Here is a 14,151-nt window from a genome sequence, read left to right as displayed (position 1 = left end):
TCGTCCATGTCTTGAATTTTTTTTTGCATCAACATAAAGCATGAATTTAAAGTAAAAACACAATCATTATGCAGTAACACAAAGCCTCAATTGGGAAGGAGGTGATCCTGATTTTTTTTGCAGTAACACAAATCATAAATTTTTTTACAGTAACCCAACTATTCAATTCATGTAGTATCATAAAACTCTGAAATGGCTCATTTTTTTTAGCAACGAAAGCATGAATTTTACAGTAACATAATTATCATGTAGTAACACAAAGCCTCAAAGGGGGAAATCCTAGGGTTTTTTAGTAAAAACACAAAACGATAATTTTTCTGTAATCTAACTAATTTATGCAGTAGATCGAAGCCTGAGTTTGGGGTAGGAATTAAGGGGGAGCCAGAATTATTTATGCAGTAAAACTAATCCTGAATTTGCAGTAACAAAAATTTTATGCAGTAACTATCAGCCTTTTTGGGTTCAAGGGAGGATGAACCTGTTGCAATGGGGGTGGGAAGGAGCCTGAGATCGTTGCTGCTGCAGGGAGGGATGGAGGGGAGGGGGTGAGGGAGGACGGGCGAGGAGGAGGACGGTGTGTGTGGGGGTGCTGTTGCAGCCGTCGAGGGGAGGAGGAGGATGGAAGGGGGTCGCTACTGTCGCCTTGGAGGGGAGGAGGAGGACGGGGAGGGGAGGTTGCTGCCGTCTTGGATGGGAGGAGGAGGACGGGTAGGGGGAGGGGAGGTTGCTGCTGGCGCCGTGGAAGGGAGGAGGAGGACAGAGCAGCCGCTGTAGAGGGGAGGAGGAGGAGGGGGGAGGCTGCTGGCGCCGTGGAGGGGAGGAGGAGGAGGGAGGTTGCTTCCGTTGGAAAGAGGAGGAAGGGAGGTAAGGTGGAGGTGGTAGTTAGGAAAAGGTGAGAGGAGAGCTCTTATATATATATATATATATATATATATATATATATATATATATATATATATATATAAAAGTCAAAACTTCTTATAATATAAAATGAGGGAGAAACTCTGATCAATAGTCACCTTCTTGAGAATACCATAATTATTGAATAATTAATTTAGGTCTATCTTGATTGCACAATTTAGATGGTCTTATTAAAAAACAAATATTGGTCTTGTCCCTCAAAGAGACATATTGTCAATCCATCTCTGAGCCATAGCAAAGCCTCGCTTTGGTTCGTATTCCACAGCAGTGTGGCCAGCGCCCTACACAAGAAGCCAAATAAGATATCATTACGATTACACATTTATTCATCTTGCAAACAAGGGTTAAAAGTACTACATTTAAGTATGATCAGAAAAAAAAAACTAACAACCTTTAGCGTCGCAAAAGTCAGATTGTTGTATTTTATCGTGAATCTGTACAAAAGAGAAGGCACAATCATTGATAGGGCAAAGAGTTAATGTCAGAATGAAAACTAATTGTTTGTAGTATCTAATGCATAAGTTATGATGTTCTTTATCACTGGAATATAATTTAACTTCATACATATTTACAAGTCAAAAACAATTTTTTTTTAGTAAGAAGAAAAGATTTGGGGGGTGACTGTTTGGCTTACTTTTGCAAATGAAAAATAATTTGTGAATAGAACTTTTATATGCATATCGTAGCGATCTAAAAGTCAATACTGGAAAATATACTTCGGTGAATAAAATTAACTCAAAATGTAAGGATAAACATTTAATTTTTGACTTATAAATATAAGTATAAGCATAAGCGAAAAGATAAAGATGTTCGAAGACTTCATTCACCCTGCAGCCTGGCCATCTAGGTGCCATGCTCTCCAATCGTCAACTATGGGGTAGTTGAAGGATCTTATCCATGAATGTGTGCTAAGAAATGGGACAAGAAGGTCATGGTCTCCACTGCACAAACAAGGGCAAACTGATTCAGATAACTAATAATTTACGTGATGGAACATACAATTTATCGTCTTTGAGAAAACACCAAGAATTACTATATTTTCAATTTGGATCCTCCGGTTACTTTGTATCTCAAAGATATTAGTATCTAGAGGTACTTTCTCAACAATGATAAAATTATCAATATATAAATTATGTACATGACAAAACTTCCTCGAATGATTTCACCTGTAAACAAGAGCACGGTAACCCTTGCTGGTGAGATTGTGATGATAATCTATGTTGCTTGGGACATCCGAGACATAGGGAAGGTTGAAGTTGCATCTTACCCACTCGTTGACTGTACCCTATTACAATGTTTGATTGTCCAGTTAGCCATTAGAGTTCATTTGGATGTGTGCATCATGTGAAATAGAGTATGAGATATTTATCCTATTATCTTAAGAGAGCAATTACAACACATTCAAAGAGGCTAAGTACGATAAAATTACTTATCGACCTTCCAAACTGCTGCTGTTTTACGCCTAATTCAGAGACAATAACATGAGAAAGTATCTCTAGATATCAAAATTTACACTTAAATTTTAGTACCTTGGGATATAAAGTAACCAGAGATATAAATTTTACACTTATAAACATGACATCTCCCGGCACTTCATAAAATATGATAAAATTGCTGTCTTGAAATACTCATAATTCAAATGCAGTATTCTGCACAAGACTCTTGTGGTACCTTCAAATGCTAATTGCTAAGGGATAACCTATGCAGACTATGCCTATTTTCCACAATTAGTTTTTAGCAAGATGGAGTAGGAAAAGAACTGAACATATCATAATGTTACCTCCCTTATCCCCAGTGCGTCTCTACTGCCTTTGTAGTTTGCCCAGAAATAAGATAGGTAATACTTGTATGTCTGCATTTTTGAAAATAGAGAATATTGAGACTTGAGAAAGAAAAAGCAATTGAATTCCTAAATTGTCACATCCATTAAAATCTTATCTCTAATTATAATACTATAAATTCTAACTTACGAAACAATTGGTGCCATGTCGAGGTGGAGGCCTGCGCAGCTGAATATGTTCATCATTTATGGGTTTTGGTGAGATGTGAACACATTTATCTTCCATGATGTGTCCTAGTGAAACCTCGGAAATAAGCTGCAAATGCAAGGGGTGTGCTTCATTCCAATACTTTTATGGCCATTGCCATGGTCAACTATAAAAGAAAAGTTCAGTTCAAAGAATCTTACTTTCTGAATAACATTCATCACCTCAGCGCAAATTTTGTTGGTCGAAGTTACATAATCTCCTTTACAGCTCTCCACCGCAATCTATAAAATTATTTTTAAAAACATGCTATATAAGCGACCCACAAAATATCAAAAAAGAGTTTGAAAACGTAACAGTGAACAAAAGTAGTACGAAATGTGGAGTTACCTCATATTGCTGGTCAGATATAATTCCAACACCATGGGCATATGGTACTCTGAAGTTCTCTTCTATGTTTGATCCTGTAATAGGGTTGCCAACTATATAGCCCTGTAATTAGCATGAAACATTCACATTATTTCTCATGGATTGCATTTTTTTTTCAAAAGGAACCATCGATCATCAGTTCTTTCAGGTTTTACAGTATTTCATACCTTTAGATTAATTAGAGGATGATGTCTTTCTTCAATTTCTAAACCATAACAGACACAAAGTCAAAGATTAGATTAGGCCTAAAATACTTTGAGGAGAGATTAACATCATACACCCGCAACTCAAAACATGAGCTTGACTTTAAAATATGAAAAGAAATATTTAGTTAGGCAGGCACCTTAAGGCCTTGTTCGGTTAATCCCAATCATAGAAGGATTCAAGGAGATTAGAAAGGGATTGTGGTGTGGAATTATTCTTTCTCAATCCTCTCCAATTCCTTCCTCCTGGGGAATAACCGAACAAGGCCTAAGTGGGAACACCGTATAGGATTAATTTCTTGCATACCATATAAAAAATTGTCAAAAAATGTGGAAAAAATATACAACATTAGTTTACATTGCCATATATTCAATCTAGTAACATATAGGGTTAAACTTGATCTACCACGGAAACAAAGGTTCGGCTATAAATACAGGGTTATGTACACTTAGGTCTTCTTTCACTCAACATGAGATTGAATTTAGATTTGCACATTAATTACATAGATAGATAGGTAGCATCATAATCTATATTGCCAAACTTAATATTATGACGGATATGTACAGTGGGCACGGACCTTGAGGTCTTAAAAACAATCTTCTTAGTTAGCTGTCATTGAAGGAGTGAAATATCCTTTTCTATATTCTTATTTCCTATGGAGATCAGGTAAGGTAAATTTATGCACCTTTGGAACAGTTCAGATAAGGGTTACCTTCCAAAATATAATTTGCAATTATTGGTGAAACCTTTCCAGCGTACGAACTTCCACCAACATAGAAAGGATTTGAAAGATATTGCGGGTGGTCATTGAACCACTGCATTAGCATGTATGCATAGGCCAACAAGCAATCAATACACAAAATTTTAGTATTCAATTCATGTAATAAACCAAATATGCCTTTCTCCACCTTTGTAAGAAATGTTACAACTTGAGAAGAAGATGAGTAGTCTCCAACATCATAACCTTTAGGGTCACGCGCATATGAGAAACCACTACCAACGGGACTATCAAGGTAGAGAAAGTTCGCCATCTGGAATATGATCGATGAAACATAAGGTGTGGGGAAGCTACATAGAAACATTTCTCGGTTGATAAATGATAAATCTCACCTTCGTCCATGAATATGGATTAGAAACCAACTGTGGCAGACTACCATTGTAAGGTACCACCACATAGTTTAGAGGACCTGTAGAAAATAAAAACAGTACAAATGAATACCAGCGACACTGTTTTCACCTTGTGCAATAATCTACTCACTATGTTGTGAACGCACCAACAGAATGTGCAAACTGCAAAGCACAAGAGGGAAACTGCTCCTATTTTCTTCTCAATTACTATCCTATCGTGCATGATACGCACGACAGAGTTGAGAGTATTCTCATGCGCCCTGCTCATCACACCCACACAAACAACCAATGTATCTTACTATTGATGTCCAACTTCTTTCTTGTTGAATGCATATTTCCACAAATTAAGTGGCCTTGTATGCCCAAAGCCCCAAAATGCTAAGCCTACCGTGAAAGAGTGGAAATTTAAATTCAGATCTTCATTGAGCAAATAAAATCCACAATATTCACAGAGCAAATAAAACACCCTACAAATTTGAAATTGAAGCGAGTATAGTTCACATTGCACAAACCCCTCAAACCAACTAGGACCGAACTAATTGACGATCGATCCTCATGCAAGTCATGTGCAATAGCAAACTAATTACTCCCCCCCCCCCTTTTTTTTTAGCTTACAGAGGATTCGCTTCACTGAGTCCGTTACAGATCTGGTTTCTCTCACCAAGGTGGAATTAAGCTAGCAGACAACTATCCTCGCTGCTGTTGGAGGTAGGGGTGGGCATAAAAACCTGTGACCGAAAACTGAACCCGAAAAGACCGAAGTCACTTATATCGGTCAGACGTTCGGGCATTAAGTTTGCAAGACTGAACTTTCTTGGTGATTTCGGTCGTCATCCAAGATTACCCGAAAAACCGAGGAACCGGAGAGCTTTCATGTATTCACGTACACAGCCTGCAAGCTAACAAGCCTAATTAGCCCATCACACACGATCGACAACCCACACACAAACTAACAAACCTTATCTCTTCATTTTAAAGATAGATAAAACCTTATCCATTCAAGAGTTCAGGCCGTGCGACTGGATGACAGTACGAGGGGCAAGGGCGTTGTCATAGTCGCCGTTGTTGCCGCCGCTTTCCTCCGCCATGCGTCCGTGAGAGCCCCTTGTCGTCCCACACAACAGCAATAACACCCCCTCCTTGCACTACTCGGTATTATCTGCATCTAGGAATCTCAACCGGCGGAATCAGCAACATAGAGGCCATGACCGGAGGCTCCTTCCCTGCATGGTGTCGACGGTGTGGTTGCTGGCGGAGAGGAGCGGCACGTTGTGACCGCAACAAATGGGGGGCATCGACTAGTCCAGATAGATATGTGTAGTTCACTTTAAGAGAAATACTATACAACAACATACCGTAGATGACGGGATACGACAACGGCTGCGGCGACGACGCTCACCATGCCGACCAAGGCGGACTTGGAGACGTTGTACGGGTGCGAGGGTGATGCTGCCGAGCACGCCGGCGATGCTGGCCATGCAGATGATGCTGCCGCTGCGGCGGGGCACCATGACACGTGTGCCATGCTTGACCCCGACGAGGACGGCGCGCATGTTGATCGCCATGACAGCGTCGAAGTCAGCGAGAGGTCAAGCGAGCTGAGCGGGCGCTGTGCCAGGGAGCCCATGACGCTGGCATTTTTGACGATGCCGCTGAGGTGGCCGTGCCACGCCACTGCGAGGTCGATGACCGCGGAGACCTTAATTACAAGCTCACGACGACAACGGTGCTAGTGGCGGCAACGACGACGATGGCGACGGCCGGGAGCAGCTAGCGGCGGTCAACAATAGCTGCGGCATCGGCGATGACTACGACATGTGCGACAGCGGCGGCGACGACGAGGAGGATTCGCTACCAGTGATATGATACTGTTCATGATCAGTAGTACCAAATATGATACTATTCAGGTATCATACATAGTACATATGAGGTATCATGTTACTTAGAAAGGTACCATGTTACCTAAGTATGCTACCTTGAAGTATCATACACGATACATGTGAGGTACCATTTTACTTGAACATAGTGTCACGTCTGATACATTTGAGGTACCATGTTACCTGAAAAGTACCATGTTACTCGGACAAGGTAACATGACTAGAGGTTATCCCGTTTCTTAACGGTACACTGTACCATAGCAGGCCTCTTTCTTTAATCTTCTATGCTTCTCACAACATCGGTTAGGCTGGAGACCGAACCGAAACAAACCGAGGACTAAGCGCTAGGTCCTTCAATTTGACATGCTAATTTCGATTTTTAGACTAGAAACACCGAATTTTTGGAAGACCGAAGAGATCGGACCGAACACCCACCCCTGGTTGGAGGGGTGCGTCAAAGATGACCCTCGAGGAAGGTGGTCATGGGGCCACTACGGACTCTGGTGACGCCGACAACCATCCGATGATGCCATAAACGAATCATAGGGAGTGCGCCTGCAGCTGCAATGGTCTAGACGGCGGCAACGACTCGGCAAACTCTTGTAGGAGGTTGGAAGGAGGCAACGAGTCTAACCAATTACAATGATGAGCCTGTGGGAGATGGAAGGACAAGGGGCTAGTACTCGACGATGAAGACGAGCTGGTGTGAGCGGAGAGGTCCAGAGCGAGGCCTCCCATGGCGCTGCCCCAATGGCGGTGGAGAGGTGCTTAGCATGGAGTAGGGCCTAGGAGTGAGGCCAGTCGTCTATGCTAATCTAGCTCCTTTGCCAGCAGGTGGCATGGGTCTACATGAAACCCGCTGCTCATCATGAGAAGACCGTGCGTGCAAATAGTTGACACATGAAGCTCGTATTTCAACCTCACCGCCGGCTACCTACGTCCTCCCTTGGTCATCGTGACCACATTGGTGAGCTCTCTGTCTCCTGCAAGTCACTTGGCTCGAGCGTGCTTATCGCTCATTTCTTTCGGTTGACACGTGATGTCAGCTTTTGTGGATCGTCTCAGTGAATGTCCACATGTGTCAGTGGCTCACCTCTCTTCTCTCTACAGAGGCTGATACTTTAATCATCATTTTATAGTTGAAAAATAATTCTAGAATCCAAGAATCTCTATTTAAACCACAATTAAACTTCGAATGGTTTTATCTCTGCCATACGAACTCTGAGTTAACCTGTTCAACTGTATAATTTTCTAGTAAAATATAAACAATTCAACCATGTTCTTTTTATGTAAGTCGTTGATTTTTTTTTTCCTTAGATTTTAGCCTTGTTATGTTTGTCTTGTGTAGACTTAGATAGTCCATTGCAATTGTTGGGACACCCTTCTTCTTTAAGCAAGACAAGTAATACCATATTCATTGAACATATTAAATCTTGGTATTTTCAAAATTATGTTGTTATACTTCTATATGCAGTGCTTTATTATATAATGTTCACTATTTTATTTATTTGTTATTCCTATTATCCTTGTTCTATGGCCATATTGTTGATTATTTATCTATGTCATTGTGAACCTTAGTAAAATTCTAAAATAACTAGCACGACTCCTTATATGATGGACTTACTAGTTGCTATAGGTTAGACTTATCCATGCTTAATTCAATATTAGAATCCTTTTTATAAATAAACTATGGTAAATAACTAAAATATGGTTAGATGGCTAGTATAACCATGACTTGATGAAATCTGATCTAAAATCCTCAAAACCTGTTTTTGGTGGCACGCGTGGTGCCCTGGTTTTGATAGAAGAGGCCATTATAAGGACCAGTTTTTAGGCCTTTGTTGTGAAGCATGATAGTACAACTACATATCGAATGGGTAAGGCATGACTGAAATACTAGATCATCTCAAAACATAGTCCACTTGTATGATGGGTCTAGGTGAAGTTCTCGAGAAGAAGCCCTATATGAAGTCTCTATTTTTACCCCAATTGAGTGCCTATGAAGATGGATCCGTAGGCTCTCCAGTCCATTGATGTTTATGTTGTTTGTCAGGCCTTACGAGCTTTTGTAATAATTGTAAATATTATCAATGTGATAAATATATGCATATTTATCAATTTTGTGTGGTATACCTGACCTTTCATAGAATGGGGATTAATATACTAGTATGCAGGAAGATATTATTTTTCTAGGCGTGCCATTGGAGATGATATCGTGACTGACTATCACTTTTGAGTTTTGAGTAGATTCTCCAGGTGAAAGCGTAGTTTTAGATATCCAAAATAGCGATGATGATATCATACATGTAAAGATATTCTTGAAGGCATTACATTAGAGGTCCCTTTTTGAATGGCAAGGTGGTTTGACATCTAGACGAACAACTAATTTACAACTCAGCTACTCTTCGACGTTATCTTCCGCTATGGGTCAATGTTAGTTGTCACCAATGATGTAAGCGAAATTCAATCGACACAATGATTGACCGCTAATTTCAGATATTTGTTTCGTGGTTTCAGGGAGATAAGAACTACATACAATTTGCAAGGCATTAGAAACAACACATATGCAAATTATTGCTAACACGGAGGTTCTTTACATATTTATAGTGAGTTTGAGAGTGAGGGAAACATGAAGAATAGGAAGAAACGTAAAATGAGGTGAACCATTAACATGTCATAGATTTAATATTAATTATTTTAAACTTGAAAAATTGATTAATATGAACTCCATCATGATATGTTGACTTTTGGGCACACATTTGACCATTCGTCTTATTAAAAGAATTATGCAATTATCATTTATTTTATTGCAATAGGATTTATTACTAAATGTGTATTAATTATATTTTTTAAATCAGATGAATGATTAAACATGTGTCAAAAAGTCAACACCATCATGTACTACATCCGTCCCATAATAACGTTATTTTTCAATTTCTGTGTCCAACGTTTCACCATTCGTCTTGTCGACGATTGATATCGGCAATAAATTTATAGGGTGGCTATTAGGCTCGGAACTCGATTATTAGGATGAAGAAGAAGACAATTTACCCAGATTCAGGCTCTTGGCTAGACGAGATAATACCCTAATCCTGCTTGGTGATTGTATTGGATGTGTATGACCGTGCCCCTGTAGGGTGCCCCGTACCCCCTTATATATATAGTGTGGGATAGGGCTTACAGATTGATAGAGTTCTAATCTGATAAGACTAAGATCTATCCTAATTTGGTTACAACTCGGATCCGGCATGTGCGACATGCAATCCGACAGTTACCAAACTCCGGGTGATACCATACAGATATAATCTCATTCCTATTCGGCATCCCTACGATTGTATATATACATGTAGTGTACAGATTACCCCTAGTATAGGTTTGCCACACGTCTTATTTGAAAAATTTGTACAAAAACATAAAAAATAAATAGTAATGCATAAAGTACTATTCATGTTTTACCATCTAGTAACAATAAAAATATTAATCGCAAAAAAATTCAAATAAGATGAAGAGTCAAAATATTGTATCTAAAAACTGAAAAATAAACTTAATATTAGACGAGAGTAGTATTAAAATACGGAGAGAGAGTCTTTAAAGCAACTTTTTTCTATCGTTTTTTTAATGCACTATTTAAGGACCTGAAAAGTGTGTTCACGAGAAACAAAGTGTTTTTTTCTTTTGTCTCACAAAAGAGCTCAGCCTCAGGCTAGATTTTACAAGTAGTTTTCTTGTTATTAATCAAGATGTGATTTTGTAATCCGTAGTTGTTCGACATACTATCTCTGTAATAATTGGCCATTGGCCATAGCTTTTTAAATAAGCAGGTAATAATTTCTCTATTTTAAAATGTAAGTATTTCTAAAATTGAAAACTTGTATCATTTTAGAAGCATTATGCACTGATTCTCATGATTTTAATCATTCCAATGATTCTAGAGCCAATCAGATACTTAGAGAATCTAATTAATCTAATTTTTTTAAAAAAAAATGATAATTAAAGTGACTAAAAAGAAATAGTTTGACACATTCTTAATAAAGGTTAAACAACCAGAAATATTTATATTTTAAATAGAGACAGTACTTATTTTTAAGATAATAGGTAGCAACGTGGCATCGATATCCTCAACTGCTACGTGGTATAAGTCTTCTCGTTTTGGACAAGATATATAGTCAAAGTTTCAATAAATTCTAATATATTTAGTTTGAAAAGACATGAATAACATATCATGCATAGACGAGTGATAGAGGTTGTTTTAACAAAAGTAAACATTTATTTACTTTTTAATATATTCCAATAGAAAATCATACTAAATATCGATCGATTTAGAAGACCATGAGAGATATCTTCCAAAACGACAAAATGCAGAGCATGGTTACGAGGGATTAACATAACCTACCCACTTCATAAACGAGGCCGCTGAAGCCGGAGCAGCCGGGCCCACCTGACAGCCAGAGAATCACAGGGTCGGTAGCGGGGTTCCTCTCCGACTTGACGAAGTGGTAGAAGAGCTCGACCCCGTTGTCCTCCTCCACACTAACGTACCTGCGTATCAATGGCAAGATCGATTGCTCGCTCGCTGTCGCTGGTATAATGGTATATATGGTCTGTGTATACATGGATGCATGCGCGGTGATCAGTGGGCGGCTAGCTTACCCAGTCTCGAGGTAGAAGGGCAGGGGGCCATCGAATCCCGGCAGGTGGGTGACCACCTTCTTCGCCTCGCCGGAGAGAGACGGGACGACGAAGATCAGGCAACAAGCGGCGACGATGAGCAGACGGCGCCACATCGCCAGGCGGGCGGTGCCCCGGTGCTGCACTCGATCTGCTAGCTTTCCACTACGTACGGCTACTGAAAGCACGCACTGGTAGATTTTATAGCGCGCGGCTGCTCATGTTCGCGGGCTAGCTAGCTCTGTTTCATTAATTAATATTGCTCATTTGCGCGTTAAGCATGGTTATCCTTAATATTGTTATTTATATATATATATATATATATATATATATATATATATATATATATATATATATATATATATATATATATATATATATATATATGCACACACCCATAGCAACATTGATACGTGCACCCTTTAGTATAAGCTATCATATACCCCTCCCTTCCAAGACCTCTCAAGTCATATCTCACTTCTCACCCTCTTGGTCCAAAAATCATCCCACCTCATTTAAAGTTTGTTAGTCAAAGGGTTTTTTCATAGGTTAATTCTTTTATGGGGAGCTTTCCTTCGTATCTATCTAACCATATCCTTCGTCTCGCCGGAGATGAGCAGATGGCGCCACTTAGCCGGCGAGCGTCGGCTCGGTGGTCCGGCCATCTCCCGGGCCATGCGGACGTCGCTCGCCAACAGTCAGGCGCAGTTCTAAAAGAAAAAGAAAAAGAGAAAGATCACGTTACGCAGCCAGTCAGCTGCCTCTGCTTTCCTGATACAGTGGTACGGTGTACCTGGCTTAAATTATTTTGGCTAACTCCAATTCATTAATACTTACTTTACATTTTATATTTTAATGGAAAATATGGTTGGCATTCTGTAAAAATATATAAAAAATTAAGATATAATTAAAATACATTTGGTAATAATTTAATTATAATAAAATAAATGATAATTATATAAGTTTTTTAATAAGACAAATAGTCAAACATGTGATAAAAAATCAATTGCAGCATGTATTAAAATACATAGGAAACAATAATTTGAAAACAGAAACGTGCATGGTTGTTGCTATCCATGGCCACGATGCTAACCTGATGCAACTCTCACAATTCGCTATCAAGTAGTTGGATGAATAGAGCTGCTGCCCATTTTGTGGCCATGCATTTCAACAACCACATGTCCATATCCCTGTTCCCAAATTAAACCTTCCCAAACCAAAGACACCACTGAAACGAAAAAAAAAAAGAGAAACAAATCAGCTTTCCACGGGCAAAATGTTCATGCATGCATGGTAACAGGTCAATTTGTTTTACATACTTTGCACAAATGTCAAATTTTATGCAAGATTACAGGGACATGTACGAACATATATCGATTTTTTTATAGGCGTATCTACAATTTACACCAGAAAATACATATGTCAAAATATTATCTTTATATATAGAGGCGTATATCAAATTGTGCAAACCGACATGGTTCCAGTTATGACTTCACCATCTTTGCAAACGGTGAACAAGTTGTTAGAGTTTATCTCAAATATACGTATAAAGTCAGTTGTATTATAGTACCTGGAGATGTACCATGTGTTTAGATAGTAGGAGAGTTGAACTTAGGCTTATTCAAACCCTAGGGTGCACTGGGCTTTGGACTAGGCCTAGAAAAAGCCTAGCTTGGAACAATATAATGCCTTAGTCCTATTTATATGTAGATTGATTGTCGAAAAGCTCTAAACATCTACGCAATGAATATATTGCACAATCTGCTATATTGCACAATCTGCTCTAAACATCTACGCAATGAACTTTTATTGAGATCGCTAGTTCTATTGTTTTATTCAGCACGCAAGCCACACTCATTACTCCCTCTGTTTCTTTTATTTAACGTTGTTGATTTTTATATTTATATTTGACCGTTTGTCTTATTCAAAAAATTTATCTAAATATACAAAATATAAATCATGTTTAAAATTCCTATAATAATAAATCAAATCATAACAAAATAATTAATAATTATGTGAATTTTTTGAATAAGATGAATGATCAAATGTAGATCTAAAAGTCAATAGCATCTTATATAAGAAAAAAAAAATCAACAGAGACACATGCTTCTATACTCTTCAGAGAAAAAAGGCAAGTAATTAACAGGCTAAATATATTATTACAAGGAGGTAATTTCATCCTTGAGGGTTAGTTTGGCATTTTTCCCGTGGCACTTGAATCCTTAACTCACAAGGGAAGCTACTCCCAGAGTCCCACGTGGGGTTTTCCCCAGGTATCATTTGGGGCTACGGGAAGCCAAGGAGGCAGAGAAAAAAGTTCCTATCCAGGACAAAAACAATAAAAATATATCAATAGCAGACAAAAAAAAGAGAGAATTTAAAATAGGAAAAATGTGCTACAAGACACTCAAAATAGGGATGGTAATCCGGGTACGGGTACCGGGTACCCACCGGGTACCTGACCTAAAGGGGATGAGGATGAGTATGATTTTTTACCCGCGGGTAGTATCCGTACATGATCCGAATCGACACGGGTACGGGAACAGGTATTTTTCTCACCCGCAGGTAACCCGTCGGGTATCCAAACATAGCCCACATATTGAATTTTGGCTAAAAACTTATTATGTTATTCATGTAATAATATTTTTAATGTACTCCCTTTTATCTAAAAACTTTGATGTAACTTATGTCTTGACCTTTTGATGTATGATGCAATATTGTATTGTTGAATCTGTACATCATATAATGTGCTATATGTTGTTATTATTGCCATGATTAGTTTGTTGTATTTATTGGAATATTTTATTATTAGCAATATGTTGTATTTGTTGAATTTTCTATGTGTGATACAATATTGTATTATTAGCAATATGTTTAGTTTGTTGTATATGTTGGAATGATTATTTTGATGTGATTTTGACATGTGAAATGGTAGACCC

The 14,151-nt window shown here is 38.7% G+C and overlaps 1 protein-coding gene across 1 annotated transcript; it reads right to left on the bottom strand.

The window, feature by feature from the left end:
• Positions 1–1,000: 1,000 nt before the first annotated feature.
• Positions 1,001–11,372, bottom strand: LOC102701626 (serine carboxypeptidase-like 13). The gene is made up of 14 exons (XM_006651717.3): positions 11,195–11,372; positions 10,938–11,083; positions 4,650–4,726; positions 4,448–4,570; positions 4,252–4,354; positions 3,503–3,540; positions 3,297–3,398; positions 3,110–3,190; positions 2,892–3,017; positions 2,702–2,773; positions 2,088–2,206; positions 1,749–1,862; positions 1,313–1,355; positions 1,001–1,202 (listed from the first exon to the last, which is right to left on the bottom strand). The coding sequence occupies exons 1-14, from the start codon at positions 11,326–11,328 to the stop codon at positions 1,119–1,121; spliced, it is 1,362 nt and encodes a 453-aa protein (XP_006651780.1). The 5' UTR covers positions 11,329–11,372; the 3' UTR covers positions 1,001–1,118.
• Positions 11,373–14,151: the final 2,779 nt, after the last annotated feature.

This window comes from Oryza brachyantha, chromosome 3, assembly GCF_000231095.2.
Source record: "Oryza brachyantha chromosome 3, ObraRS2, whole genome shotgun sequence".
NCBI classification, from domain to species: domain Eukaryota; kingdom Viridiplantae; phylum Streptophyta; class Magnoliopsida; order Poales; family Poaceae; genus Oryza; species Oryza brachyantha.
This window is presented reverse-complemented; position numbering and strand designations above follow the sequence as displayed.

What these genes read in the sequence shown, in the direction of transcription:
- LOC102701626 (XM_006651717.3), bottom strand. Translation starts at nt 11,328, where the DNA reads ATGTGGCGCCGTCTGCTCATCGTCGCCGCTTGTTGCCTGATCTTCGTC. An exon ending in TGATGAATGTTATTCAGAAA is followed by an intron (nt 3,018 to 3,109) that starts GTAAGATTCTTT and finishes TTGCATTTGCAG; the next exon opens with CTTATTTCCGAGGTTTCACT. An exon ending in TGACTTTTGCGACGCTAAAG is followed by an intron (nt 1,203 to 1,312) that starts GTTGTTAGTTTT and finishes CTTCTTGTGTAG; the next exon opens with GGCGCTGGCCACACTGCTGT.